The sequence below is a fragment of the Mixophyes fleayi genome, chromosome 6, assembly GCF_038048845.1.
Source record: "Mixophyes fleayi isolate aMixFle1 chromosome 6, aMixFle1.hap1, whole genome shotgun sequence".
Lineage (NCBI taxonomy): Eukaryota > Metazoa > Chordata > Amphibia > Anura > Limnodynastidae > Mixophyes > Mixophyes fleayi.
Window position 1 is genome coordinate 195,876,903 of NC_134407.1, and position 14,979 is coordinate 195,891,881.

Below are 14,979 nucleotides of genomic sequence, written 5' to 3' on the forward strand. Positions count from 1 at the left end.
ATTTTTAATAACAAGGGTAGATAGTTGGAACGAAACAATTGAGATAAGTCCCTAGTCAAGTAGATATGATTCAGGTAAAGGGAAATGAATGTTGCAAGCTATCGACCAGTACAGGAGGCATTAGAATGCTCATTTTAAAATATGAGAGGTCACTGAAACTCTTAAATTCAGACATCAGATTAAGGACTGAAAAAGGATGGTCTTTCATCTCTAGACATGAGATGAATTACATCAATCATTTTGGAGGTGTTTCCACGAGCTTCACACCTCTGGCCGAAGCCCATCTGATCATTATGCTGGTAAAAGACGCTTTAGGCAATTGACAATTATTTTGGCAAATCATTTAAGATCACTGTTGAGTAGGGAAGTCGGCCTGTAACTTGTACATAGCATAGGATCCTTGCCCTCTTTGGGGAGAACATTGATATGAGCCCCAAGGACAGTGCTCCTCTAGGAATGGGAGTCTCCCTGCTAAACTAAAGATTTGAGAGGAAACTTCCATTCTGCCGGTCTCCTGTAATTCCTGTTTTGACATCTGTAGATCTTGCTTAGTGGGAAGAGGTTTCGAAATATTGCATGATTTCACTCAACCCTCCTAACTGGTCAAATGATGGAGAAGAATCATGGATGTTGTGTGTAAAACCAGAGAAGAAATAAGCCTGCACCTGGTTAATCCCATATTATACATGGTACCAGCTGCCCAGAAATATAAATGCCCTATTTGAATACAAAACAAAAACACAGTTGTTGTCAGCGTTTGTCCTTAACACTGCATATCTGAGTGTAGCTATCAAAAAGAAATCATGAGCGATCGGTTTATATTTTATCATCAATAATTTTTTATTGAATAGAATTTTGAACAATAGGGTACTGAAAAAAAACAGGGAGATGGGGAAGTAATAACAATAAGGGTAAGAAAGGGGGGGACAAGTTAAACTTTATACATGTGCAAATGCAATATTACATCTTTTCTGCTAGTCTGTGAATGGCGATGTCAGTGACAATCATATAATCTCAGAGGATTATGGCAGTTTATTTAGGCTAAAGGCTAGATCAGAGTCATACCAGGTATCACTCAGCGTAGAACTCTCACCATCCATAACACATTCATGCCATTGGGACCACTTAATAATGGGTGATGCAGAGGTCGAATATGGCACTCACATAGTTATCATGAGAAAGTTTAACTGGATTTTGTAGTCTAATTTAGGGGGCTGGATTCTTCCATTTCCGGGCAATAGCCGCTCATATTGCAATAAAAATGTATTGGTTCATATTTTGATCAAAACATTTATCCTGCATCCCAGCATCAAGGGTACCTCATTATATGCAGGTCCTACACTGACCTGAAAATACCAGCAAAATGCAGTTAAAAATCAGATGCAGTGCCCTAGGGGTCTACATCCACCAATGGCTGGCTTGTAAGACAAACACAAAAAGGCTTGATAGACAGCTGCCAAGACAACATAAGGCAATATTTTGAAATAAAACCAGAGCAGAAATAAGCCTGCGCTAATTAATCCCATATTATAAATGGTACCAGCTGCATGGCAATATAAATGCCCTAAATGTATACAATAAGACAATTGTTGTTGGTGCTTGTCCTTAACACTGCATACATGGGTATATCTAGCAAAAGGAAAAAAACAAAACATGAGGTATTGGTTCATATTTTGATCAAAATATTTAAGCCTGCATCCCAATGTCAAGGGTACCTTATGGTATGTAGGTCCTACACTGGTGTTGTGTGTAGCTTTATTCTCTGATAAGCATGAGTGGGAAGGCATATTGGGCGAACCTCACTGTTGAGGGGTCTGAAACTTTCAAATAATTCTTCATTTTGGGTGAGGGGGGAGACTGCTCTTGATTTCCCTTGTCTTTCCCCATTAAGATTAAGTTGGTTGTCTTGTTGAAGGTTAGCTAAGCACATGTATTAGTACTGCAATATGGAACATGAAGCTGCCACTAGCCAAATCCCTCCAAATGTGGTTAGGCGTACATATTGGCTGTTATTACGCCATGCCAAGTCAAGGGGGCTTATAATGACGCAACAACGAGATAACAGTAAGCACAGAGTACCTATCACTAGAGCAGCCAATCACGCAGCAAAATGTGGCACAGTTACATCTAGTCTTGAGGTGGCAGCAGAGTCTCTATAATGATAAACCTCTTACCAGTCAGATATCTGTGAAGTCTATTTATAGGTACAGGTTACACAAGTCTGAGATATTAAAGCGAGACTCAAATCTGCATGCTCGGAGTCCTGATATTAGTTGTAGCATTGCTGGCAAAGAAAGCTAGTTGCCAGACTGTTACTGGGTAGACTGATAGGGGAAAGGCTGGGTAAATTGTGGCTCACGGAACCACTCTTGCAGGGAAATAAAGTCTGTCTCACATATGGTGCCAGGAGTGCACAATAATATATAGAGTAGAAGGCTGGACGGGTGCACTAACTCACCAGTTTCAGAATTTGGTATTTCTTCTAGGGAACTCCATTGATGAAGCCTGGATATGCTGAGCTCTCCTTTTAAGGGGAAAGGGGACCAATCACATGCCACAATTAACGGAGGTTCCAAGCAATTAGCAATGGTTGACTGAGCATACTGATGGTTACAGACTACTACCGGTATAACCAAAGGTTAGATATTGCTGTTCTAGAATAGGATTTTAATGGAAACTGGTTCACAAGCACAAACAGATAACAAAAGAATGATGCCAGTTCAGAAGATGAATGGCATTGGCCTCCAACATATATAAAAAGGGCAATATACAATGGCTAGTTGTAAATTGCCACAGTGAATGTCTATATGAGATCTACGAGGTGTCTGTGGGGAGGGGAATCCCCAATACTGTGTGCTGATTTAGAGTCCTTGCTTCCTGCACTTGCTGTTCAGTGCAGTAATCCTGTAGAAAGACATTGGCTAGATTGCTAAGTCTGCGGTTGGCGGAGAGGGAGAACCGGAGCATGCATTCTACCACAGGGGGGGCGGTGATTTCAGCAATGGAAGCAGGCGTACTCAGGTACATGAGCGTGGTAACAGCAGACAAGACGGTCTCTTCACACCGGCTGGATAGACAGTTGATGACAAGCCTTAGGCCCCCTGAAGACAATATGTGACTCTTGTTGACTTTATCCAAACACAGATTACAAAGACCACCTTGGAAGAAAGAGACAAGGAGATACTGTAAGGAGAATGGTCAAATTTGAGCTACCGCCACGAATAAACATTTTTGAATCAACAGCACTTAAACCTATCCTTATAAAATTCTAGCCATTTATTGCAAAACTAGTTTTTGTCATGGTTTCAAGTGTCTATTTCAGAAGCCATGTGTAATTTAGACTGTAAGCTTCCTTAGAGCAGGGACTGATGTGAGTGAGTTCTCTGTACAGCACTGCGGAATTAGTTGCGCTATATAAATAAATGATGATGATAAATGAGCCTTTACTCTTTATGTCTCTCTTCCATCTCCATTGCTCCCAGCCTTTCCTTATATCCCCCAACTGGGTGTTTTTTTAACTATACAAATAAATTATCCCTAAACCTACCTAACAAATGGTGGGTGGTACAATCCATTTCTTTAACTATCACAATCAGGCCATGATTTGAAGATTTCATGACCAGGTCAATTACTCTATTTGATTTGGTGATTATGTCACCTCATATTGCTTGAGGTTTTAATCAGTTTTCATGTATATATTTTTTGAGCCAATGAAGATTAAATTTTGACTTGTTACACACAGAGATATTTAGCCCTGAAGTTATACTGTTACACATAATGGGTCTGATTCATTAAATAACGTAATAGGCGTTTTTTGCCGTATTTTGTGCAAAGACGCTTTGCGCATGGCCAGAACTGGACGTTCCACCAGTGAATGCAGCAACGTCCAATTAATCTTCAAGCGCAAAGGATCCTTACTGCAGCCTATGATTTCAGGGCCAGAACAGAGCGGGGAAGGGGCGTATGCACGTAGTCAACGTACAGTTAAGGGTGTTCCAAGCTCGAGCGCACGCATAAATGTCCGATTCAAGCTTTGGGCATCTCAAAGATACGTGATTTCTGACGTATCATTTGCACCAGCTATAGGGGTCTGATGTAAGTGCTGATTAGTAGTAATGACGGCCGTGTATGTAGAGTAGAACATGTTTTTGCATTTAGAAGCAACTGTTAAAATGCATTTTATGTACAGTAGACAGAATATCCTAATTATAATGTATTTTATGGTGGGGGAGGAGGGTGAAAAATGTTTTTTATTTTTTTTCCAATGTTTTGTCATTAATGATTATATTATTAACAGGTGACATTAATTGAATATTTTGCTTTTATTTCTGTGCATTCATTTGGAACTTTATATTCCACATATGTATTGTACGTGTCCTGCAGTGTATTGTCTCTTAGAGCAAAGCGCACCTAGACCTGTATTCATCACCAGCCGTATCCTTAGATCCGCTGCAAGTTGAGTATGGACGTGCGTATGCCCAATTTACGTGCGTTTTAAAAGACAAAACGCAATTTACGCTCGTTTTGCCTGTGTTAATGAATCAGGCCCGATATTTTTAACATTAGAGTAATAGACTAACAAGTCCGCCCCATTTATTGAACAGGAAAATATAATGGCTAGTGTGAGGGATAATTAGCAGATGGAAAAGGGCCATGGGAAGAAGATGAAGAGTAGACGTGTACTGACAGAGGAAAAGGGAAAAGACCAGAGAAGAAACTATTGTGTGGGCAGAAGACAGTGTAGGAAGGATAGCTGGGGTGGGAATAAGAGATGTGGTGTAAGGAGAAGATAGTGAACTGAACTCTATCGCATAGGCAAACCGAGGAGGGGGGGTGTCCTAGTGCCTGGAAACCCCCCTCCAAGCCTGGGGCACTGTATAATTGAGGTGGCTGGACCCTGCCCCCGCTTCACACGGCTTTGCTTGAAAAGAGAAAGCTGCATGCACCTAACAGTAGTCCACACAGCATTGCCTATGGATAGGAAGAGTTGGAGAGCAGCCAAACACTCTCTAAAATTATAGCTACGCCCCCATGCATGCTGGTCACGCCCACTGGCGGCGTGGTGTGGAATCCCCCCTCTGCAAATCCTGCATTTGCCCCTGTATTGGTATACGCCCATGGAGCAAGGGCATCAATGGCAGCCGCGTATTTCATAGATACCTTACTAACAGCCTCACACTGAAAAGAGATCCATGGCAGCACACTGCGCTATCCGCATGGATAATCAGCAAGCGGGAATGCTGGCGAGGGAGATTAATTAGCAGTATTAACATGCTGCCGACTGCTCACTAACTAGTTGGCCACGCATGCAGACACAAGGTAACCGTGACTGGACAGCCATCTAGCCAAGTGATAAACAAGAAGTGACTGGAGAAGGAGACCCACAGGGAATATGTGTACAGGGTGACAGCAAGTTAAAGAAGAAGTGGGCACCAGAGCAATACAGTGTAATTAATGTGGTGGAGGAGCACATGCCAAATGGAGCCAGCATGGTAAGGATGGTCGGGCAACGGTGAAGGATTAACGGATTGGTGAAGACATATTGGAAAATGCATGTTTATAGGTGTATGTGTAGGCGGGGTACATGCTTTTTCTATGAGGACGTACATAGTGCTCCAGCTAGGTGTTGTGGTATTGTTGACTGTTAAAGATTCTTTTTGTTTCACCAACATGACAGCAGAACACTTAAACCATCTAATAATATGCGTACCTATTCCAAACTCCACCAGCGTTTCATTGTCTTCAGTCAACATGTCCAAAAACAAATCTATGACCTGCAACTGTCGGAGATCGGAGAAGTTCTTGGGGTCATAGGAAAAGTTTGCTAGGTTTGCCAGGACCTGTTCTTTGGCTTCTGAAAAAGAAAATCAGAATGAGTGAGCCCCCATAAACGGTTTGCATAAAAGGTAGTGCTAATTTGGACAGATTGTGATGACCCTCATTAAATACACGGGGGAGAGGAAGGGGGGGAGTTACAAGGAGAGATAAAGGTGGGTAGGGTAGCATAGAGTCCCAAGGACCATGCAGATGTGTGGGTGGGGTAGCATAGAGTCCCAAGGACCATGCAGATGTGTGCACCATGACATACAGTAGGCTGGCAACTAGAAACACGTGCACATAATAGAGAGGTGTGCATTTTTGACAATTCTTTCATCTTCCATCCTGTATAATTATAATGTGAGTGATGGATACAATGAGATAATATCTGCATACATGCTGACATTGTGCACAGTGCTGGCCATAAGGGCTGATCACTCAGACACAGAGATAGCAGCACAACCTGCACTGTCCGTGTCCTGGAACTCTGTCACCAGCGTCTGCAGGTACTGGAACCGATCTGCGCTTGCGCACTGACGACCGCTCATCGCTCTGATCGACCAAACTGTCCGTACAACGGGTTTAACAGCAGAACCTGTGGCCGGCGGAAGTGACGTCACACTCCTGGCGGAAGTCGCTTGATGCACCTCATCCAGACTCATTTAGCTTATTTTTTTTCTTGCTATGGATCTTGAGTCACTGTTACTATAATGGTTGGATTGACTGAGTAACTGAATAAATATCTAAAACAGGATACAATTGCTGTAGCTGACATAGCATACACAGCATGGTGAGCAATCATCAGTCACAGCCTTTGTCCTGTTGTGTTGCTATTATCCACACCCACATGGCTGGAAAAATCAGCAACCCCATCAATCCAGCATGACTAATTCATAATTTAATATTAATTACGAGTAAAATTTAGACTTTAACCTTTCATTTTTTCCCAGGTATAGGTCATCTCAATTAAGGTATTTTTTCTAGCAACAATGCATGGTTTGTTTTTCTTTTATCAACATTTCCATTCTATTTTTAAAGAACCACTAAACCTAAAAACAAGGTGCTTTAAAAAGTGTATCTGGTTCAATATTATTTGACATACATGACTCCAATTGCTTTTAATCCAAGAAAATGTGCATATTTACATATACAGCCATAATCATAATTTGATAATCAAGTGTAGCCTGTACCTGTCTACACACTGGGCCATATTATCATGTGTACTTACTAGTAAAGGTGGTCAGTATGTTTTTACTCTTGTGGTAAAAATGATTTATTAACATGTATATAGTGCCTATATATAACAGCAATTAACAGAGAATATTCAGTCAGTCACATTAGTATTTTTTGGTTGTAAGAATGTTTAAAAAAGATGTTTCAGAAAGGTTGCGTTTTTGTTAAATCTTGGGCACAGAAAAGCCACACCTTTCAGCATCAGGATTTTTAAAAGTCTGACTAGTTACAACGGTGGAAAATTATATGTTTCATATTGTGTGCAGCAATATTTGGTTTTGCCTTCTAGACAGGAGCTGTAATAAATTCTCCATTGTGGCCATGTTTATTAATAGGTATACATTTGTAGTATTACAGTAAACAATCAAGAAATTAGAGTGGGCTGGATGAGCAAAAAAAAAAAATTGAGAAGATAACAACTTGTGAGTCCATTGTGATTTTATCATGTTTCTTATATATTCCTTGATGGATCAATCGTGCTTTAGATAAACAAGAATAATATCGATATCATAGCCCCTCTCTTGATATATCAGGCTCATTTCACAAAGTTGGAATTTAGCCATCTCTAAAGCTGGGTACACATCGATTCAATATCGTGCAGATCACACGATTCACAACTGTTTGTTCAGATATTGCTCCCACGATCATGTATTATCATACCAAAACACATTGCATCTGTTGATTTGGTCTTCTGAACTTCCTAGAAATCATGATCAACGATGGAACAAGGTCGGGCAAATGCGGAAATGTGTGCGCACTCACAACCAGCAGTGTAGGCAGATATCTGTAGAGTGTGTACGATCTTTTCAGCAGATGGTTATGAGAGATCTGAAGGTAAATTGTGTAGGTGTGTACGCATGAATCAGCATGCTCATCAGGACTTTCAATCGTTGGAGAAATAGTTACAGAAATTGCATCTGAAGTAAGATTGCATAGGTCTGTACCCAGCTTAAGTCAGAGTTATTCCTCAAGACTAATAAATTGTGAGAGTGGAAAAGTATCTTTTAAGGGCAAAGGATAAAGACTGTTATAAAATATCACAGTATTACGATCAGTGGGTTTTCTTGTGTCTAAATCTAGTCTCTGACAGAAGAGTCTATAAAGTTAAGAAAATTAATCGCCTCCATAAGACACTCTCTTGAGTCAGACCAAATCAAAAACACATTATCTACTGCCTGTAATACAGTATATGTTGTCCAAACTTTGGTATAATATACGTCTGTTCATAAACATAATAATATTTACAAAAGCTGGGGCAATGTTACTGCCCATGGCAGTTCCATATAACTAAATTGTATTGATCACGATATTTAAAATAATTGCACGTTAGAGTCATTTAAGAAGACTGATTAGAAGCCATTCTGATTTATATTGGCTATTTGTATTAAGATAAGTATTAGTATTTGTGTCCTTAAAACTGTTTTAGTACAGAGCTTTATCAATAACAATATTTAAATTATGAAAATCATGAACAGAAATGTTATCTAGATTGGAGACATAAATCGATTTTGATGTATCTTAAATTTATCTTAAAAATGTTCCAAGTTTATTGTTCCATATAAACCAAATATCAGTGACAAACGTGAATGAATTCAACAAAGGGATTGTTGACATATATACAAATTAGCTCCCAAACATCCAATAAAGGTCAACTACACTTGGTGCCAGTGTTTTCTCCCGTGTGCTGAATATACAATTTAAATAATTGCGTGTAAGAACAAATTCTGCACACGATACGATAAATTCTACTTGTTCATTTGGCAGATAAGTGAATTCATGTAGAAAAAAATCTGTAGCATTCAAAGAATACTGATGAACTATGACGGTATATAATGATTGAAAAGAAATTGGAGGAAGAAAACCCACTTTCCATTTAACATCCTGAAAAAAAAAAATAACATCGCCCGAAGCCTTTAAATATGATTTTAGCTTAGTAGCAGTAGGCTTAAAAAAAATCAACATCCTGCATTTACACAGATTAGTAGTGAGAGACAATATCTCTGAGGTCTACCAGGTAGAGGTAGAGATTTGTCTTCTTGTCCACAGTTCTCGTGCTCTCAGGCCATCTATCGCAATAAAGTCCAGAGATTTGCACATAGCTGTTTGTTTTGTACACTTACATAGTACACTAGACACTAATTCAACTACTAATATAACCAAATATGGCAGGTTCTCTTTTAAAAACTGCACAGGATCGGCCTTTTGTTTTTCCCTTTATGGTTGAACACCGCCATCTGGTGGTAACATTTAAAATGGCAGACAGTAGATCATTGCGCTATACAGTTGCCTATACATTTGCTGATTTATTGAAAGAAATTAGTGTGGCTAAGTTTTTATTTTCTTGTCATTGCATCAGTAACAATATAATAACTTAAAACCTATTTTAAACATACATTTTTAAGATTCCTACTCCAGAGTGAGTTATGTAAATAAGCTTAAAGAAGGGCTGGACATTATAGTAAGGTGTTGCATTTGTTTGTTATAGATAGTGTTCAGCAAGTATTTTCTGCAACGTCAGATTGTATATAGGTATTGCTAGTTTGCATGTCATGAATAGTTTCACTAAACACAGAAGACTTGCATGCAAAGTGAATCCATTAGAATAATGTAATGAAAGCTTAGACAACCTGTACCTCTCCAGTTGTTGTGGGACCACAAGTCCCAGCATGGGCTGGCAGGAAAATGTTGAGACATAGCTCCACAAGAGCCAGAGAGCCAATAGACAGATATATAAATGAAGCCTTCAGGCTATTGAAAGATAAGAACTGTTACAAACAACTGTTGTTTAATCCTACGGACAAATATACTTGCCAATACAACAAAATGATATGTGGTTAGTCTACCCTCATATATACAGGATACTGAGGAAATTACATTACGGCACACTTGATACAAACGCATGGTTAGCTATATGCGATGTTGAATCGCCTTAAACAAGCATTCAACACTACAGGAATTTCAGCAGATAGATATATTCTGGCATTGGATCAAAACATTCAATTTAATAATTTCCTATTGGAATTCTTAGAATTTAATAAAAAATGTCTTCACTTTTGATATATAGCTTCTACTTCCAGATTAGAGGCACGGCAATGGGGAAAGCGTGTGCCCCCACATACGCCAACAAATACCTGGGGTGGTGAGAAAGAGTCTTCACTGAAGAAAATGAATTCTATTCTAGTCGTGATTTTTGTGGATGCGATTCATAAACGATATCCTTATTTCTTGGAACACATTCTAGAACAGTTAATTGATAAACTAAATCACACTGACAATAATCTGAAGATAACAAGTGAAATTCAAAACCACCAAGTTCATTTTTTGGATTTATGGATCAAGATAAATGGTCATGGATGGATAGAAACTGATCTGTTTTGCAAACACACCGCTGCAAATAGCTTACGCCATCACGAAAGTTCCCATTTTCCACCAGTCATTAAAAGCATCCCTAAAGGGGAATCTTTAAGACTCAAAACAAACTGTTCGGATATGATTACCTTTACAAATAGAGCAATAAATTGTCTGACCGCCTGTGAGAGAGGTTACAGCAATAGATTAATAAATAAAAACGTCACATAGAGAAATTAAATGCCAATACAGACATACCTTGATTTTTTCAAAATGGAAAAAGAAAAGGAACAATGAACTAAGAGTCATAGGAAATTACTGCCAAGATTGGGAAAAGATTAGGACAATTCTGCAGAAACATTGGTCTATACTGCTTACTGATGAAGATCTTAAACAACATTAGGACCTAAAGTGTCCATCAGCTGAAATAGCTCCAAAAATATCAAAGACCAACTGGTACACAGTAACTTGACCACCAATATGGGACTGAAAATTTTAGGATCCCGTGTGGGAGGTGTAAACTATGTCGTCATATTACATGCCAATGGAAATGATAGGGTGCTACAATGCAGAGTGACAAATTAAAGAATATTTTAAGTTGTGATAACAAAGAGGTGGTATGTTTTCTGCAATGTCCTTGTAAGAAATTTTAGAACACCTAGGGGATATCAGACTTGCAAATAGGAGGAAGTTCGACAGGCTAAGTGGCATTTGGTCTGGAGAAGGTCGATCTAGGTATAAGAGGAAGGTGACTTGACCTCAGGACTTTTTATAAGATAAAGCAAATGTATATTTCTAATGAATAGTGTAACACTAGTAGGCCTAAATGAATGTGTCAACTATGGAGTTTTTCTGCGACGAACAGTATTCTTAAGCCTAAATACTGAATAGTAGACTAATTATTTTTGAACTTTTCATCTGGAAAAGTGATTTAAGATAACATAGGAAAAAAATATTGAACACCTTAGTAACAAGATTGGTTTAAGACACAATGAAAACAGGAGACTTACTTTGTATTGGAGATTTTGGCTGTTCCGGGGGTAGAATTAGCGTTGTTTCTGGAAGTGGTGAGGTGGCTGGTGAACAGAGTCCTGGGGGTATATTTACTAAACTGCAGAAAAGGTGAAGATGTTGTCTGTAGCAACCAATCAGATTCTAGTTATCATTTTGTAGAATGTACTAAATAAATGATAACTAACAATCTGATTGGTTTCTATAGGCAACATCTCCACTTTTTCAAACCCGTAGTTTAGTAAATATACTCCCTGTACTGTAAAGAATAACAGAAAATAAACTGAAATAATTATAATAATAAAGTAAAGTACATTAGACTGTTTTGAGATCAAAAGTGGTATAGTAAATAGCGGTATCACACATATGATAATATCCATTTGATGATAGACTAATGTAGTGTAAATAAAATGGAATGTAATTAAATTTTACATGTTCCATCTTAGAATGAAATATAAATAATAGAACCTATTAATCCTTACTTCAAATAAAAATGAGATGTACAAAACAAAAAATGATCATACAGTGATGGGAGGATATAGCTCTTCCAGAAGTAAATAAAATGAGAATAAAGAATCAGGAATACAAAAATATCTAAAATGAACAAATAACACTATGGCATATATATATATATATATATATATATATATATATATATACAAGTTAACCCGTGCATGATACTCATGCATTCTAGTCAAATCAAGCTACTTAAGGTCTTAAAAAGGTTCTTGTCATGCATTTGGACCTAGCCCAGGCATCCTCAGGGGAAGAGCGTTAGTTCCTGACGCAAGCGCCCTTTTTAATGTGTGTTCATGAGGTAAAATTACCTCCCGAAAATGAGTTTGACCCCTCAACTCGTAAATTTAGCCTTTACTACCCCTCCCACGGGGGGAAAGGGGGATGATGGAAGTTAACTGACTTGACTATTCTAATTTTTTTGTCAAATAATGTCAGTATACCAAATTTCAGGTCAATTGGATGAGCCCTTTCTGAGAAAATAGTTTTTTCCACACACACACACTAACGCACGCCTCTACACATGTGTGTTCATGAGGTAAAATTACCTCACGAAAATGAGTTTGAGCCCTACCAAATTTCAGCCCTTTTTGATTTTTTTTCCCACACACACTAAGAATTTAGTAGGTCAGTGTATAACTCTGCCCAGCAGGTGGCGCTGCAACTTGGTTTTTTTTTTCACACACAGACGCCACTAAGCATTTATATATTGGATATATATATCTATCTATGTCGTAATGTTAATTGTTAATTTTAGATATTTTTAAATTCCTGATTCTCTCAATTTATTTACTTCTGGAAGAGCTATATATATATACACCAATCAGCTACAATATTAAAATCACTGTCTAATATTGTGTAGGTCCCTCTCGTGCCACCAAAACGTCTCTGACCTCCATAGCTCTGACTTGTTTTTCCAGCACATCCCACAGATGCTTCATTAGATTGAGATCTGGGGAATTTGGAGGCCAAATCAACACCTTGAGTTGTTTGTCATGTTCCTCAAACCATTACTGAACTATTATTTTCACAACAACACCATATCAGTCACCTTACCTGGGACATAGAGAAGCACACCGCCAGATGTATCAAGGCATCTGAATGTGGACTTCAAAAGGGCAAAGAGTGACATTGAATATATGAAGACTGCAGAACTACTACAGATAAGCTATAAAGTTTTTATTTCTGGTGCGCATATTTACCTTTGGGTTCGGTGCATGGGGGTGGCACGAAGGTCTCTATTCTTACTCCCTTTCTTGTTTTACACATTTTAATCATCCTATCTCTTAGGGTGTTATGAGATTGGGACCTATATGGACTATGGTTCATCAGCTTTTATCCCTTTTTTGGCGCGCACTAATTAACTATAAAAATTGTTATTATTTTAACAATATTACACTATTTTGGCGCCCTATTCTTTTCCATTTATTTTCAGAATTATTCCAGAATTTCCATCTGGTGTTATTGGAAACGGGCAGCCACCTGCACATTGGTAAGTGTTTTATGAACTTTGGACTATTAGGACGATCATCATTACAGAGTTACGCGTTGTGAAGATACGTGGTTTCCAAATCGCGCGGACACGGTATTAGAAGGATGACTTATTCTGCAGAACAGGATTAAATACAGCACGGCCCCATAATGATAGCAGGTCCAACAAATGAGGAAACCAGTTCAAATAAATCCAGTGAGATATGTTCCACAGCACATTTCTGGCAGAGCATTGCCTCTTGGCCAAAAGTTAGTGACACATGTCCAGCTCCCAGGGTAGCCTCTTGCTAATCCCAGCTTGTGATTTGCCTGTCCAGGGGCGTTGCAAAAGGTCTCGATTGATGGGCTGCTTACAAAATCCAGCCCCCTCCCCTACCTCCCCAGGTGTCTTCCCTCATGTGACCCCTGCTGGGTCCGGCTCCTGGCTGTCTGTAGAGCTCACTAGTGGACAATAGGGAGCAAACTCAGTTATATTAAAAAGGGAATGTTGCAATTAAATAGTGAGTAGGAACACAACATATATTGGGGCACCAGCAGGTTTAGACAACAATGTACAAGCAGCTGACAGCAGGAGTATTCTGAGTTTATGATCATAAGACTCCTGGGTCATTTACAAATACAGGACTCTTAGATTATCTTTACTCAGCTATTGACAGCAGTGTATTATTCAATAAGAGAACAGGACACTTATATCAAGTACAATAGCAATAAGCGCTGGGTATAAAACAACAACAATTAAAAGCACTAGTTATAATAGTTGTACACGCAAGTCTCTATGAAGGGATTGTCTTTTTATTAACAAACCACTTAAGGTAGTATGATATATGTGGATATAATTCCTTTCAGCATTTAAGAACAGAGCATGACAATGGAGAAAGCTGATATTCATAATGTCCTGTAGTTTCAAGCACAGGACTTTATTTGTTCAACCAGTGTTAGCGAGAGTCTAACAATTATTAAACAGGATATGTGTATTCGAAAGCTCTGGTGAACAAATACAAAATAAATATTGGTCTATCTAGCTAGTGCCAAACTGTAAGCACTATTTATATGTTTAAAGTTAATCAAGAAATAAATCATGAAGGGCATCTTACCTGCCCAGGTATATAGCGGATGGTGCATAACATATAGATCACCTGGATATGATAGTGACAATGTGCTACAATATGCCAATAGATAGAAATAGCAGATAATGTAATATCCAAAGCGGAGAGCGCTCAATGACTTTAAGATGATTCCTAAATGGCAATCTGTGACATCTAAAAGAATCATACAAAATATATAGTAATATAGTAAACATTTGGTTAATCCTATTGTTTAGTCGCTGTTGTGACTTTATATGATGCGTATTAACAGTCCAAAATAACACTGCTGATCACAAAGAAAAAGAACCAATATCTCTCTAACTAGGATTCAACCAGATCAAATCGCTGTATGGCTAAATAATACATATCTGTGGCCAATTACGATAGACAATAAAAGTCACCATAGACTGAGATAAAAGATAGCAACGTGTCACAGGGTTATGTAATAACAGAGTTGTTATGCACTTTTTGTCGCTAT

At 38.5% G+C, this 14,979-nt stretch overlaps 1 protein-coding gene across 1 annotated transcript; it reads right to left on the reverse strand.

The window, feature by feature from the left end:
• Window positions 1-836: 836 nt before the first annotated feature.
• On the reverse strand, window positions 837-6,427 carry ARMC7 (armadillo repeat containing 7). Its single transcript, XM_075177865.1, has 3 exons — window positions 6,281-6,427; window positions 5,711-5,854; window positions 837-3,158 (listed from the first exon to the last, which is right to left on the reverse strand). The coding sequence occupies exons 1-3, from the start codon at window positions 6,363-6,365 to the stop codon at window positions 2,815-2,817; spliced, it is 573 nt and encodes a 190-aa protein (XP_075033966.1). The 5' UTR covers window positions 6,366-6,427; the 3' UTR covers window positions 837-2,814.
• Window positions 6,428-14,979: the final 8,552 nt, after the last annotated feature.

Coding starts and splice junctions, on each gene's coding strand:
- ARMC7 (XM_075177865.1), bottom strand. CDS start 6,365: ATGAGCGGTCGTCAGTGCGCAAGCGCAGATCGGTTCCAGTACCTGCAG. Junction 5,855..6,280: donor CCAGGACACGGACAGTGCAG/GTTGTGCTGCTA, acceptor TTTCTTTTTCAG/AAGCCAAAGAACAGGTCCTG. Junction 3,159..5,710: donor GCTGGTGGAGTTTGGAATAG/GTACGCATATTA, acceptor CTTTCTTCCAAG/GTGGTCTTTGTAATCTGTGT.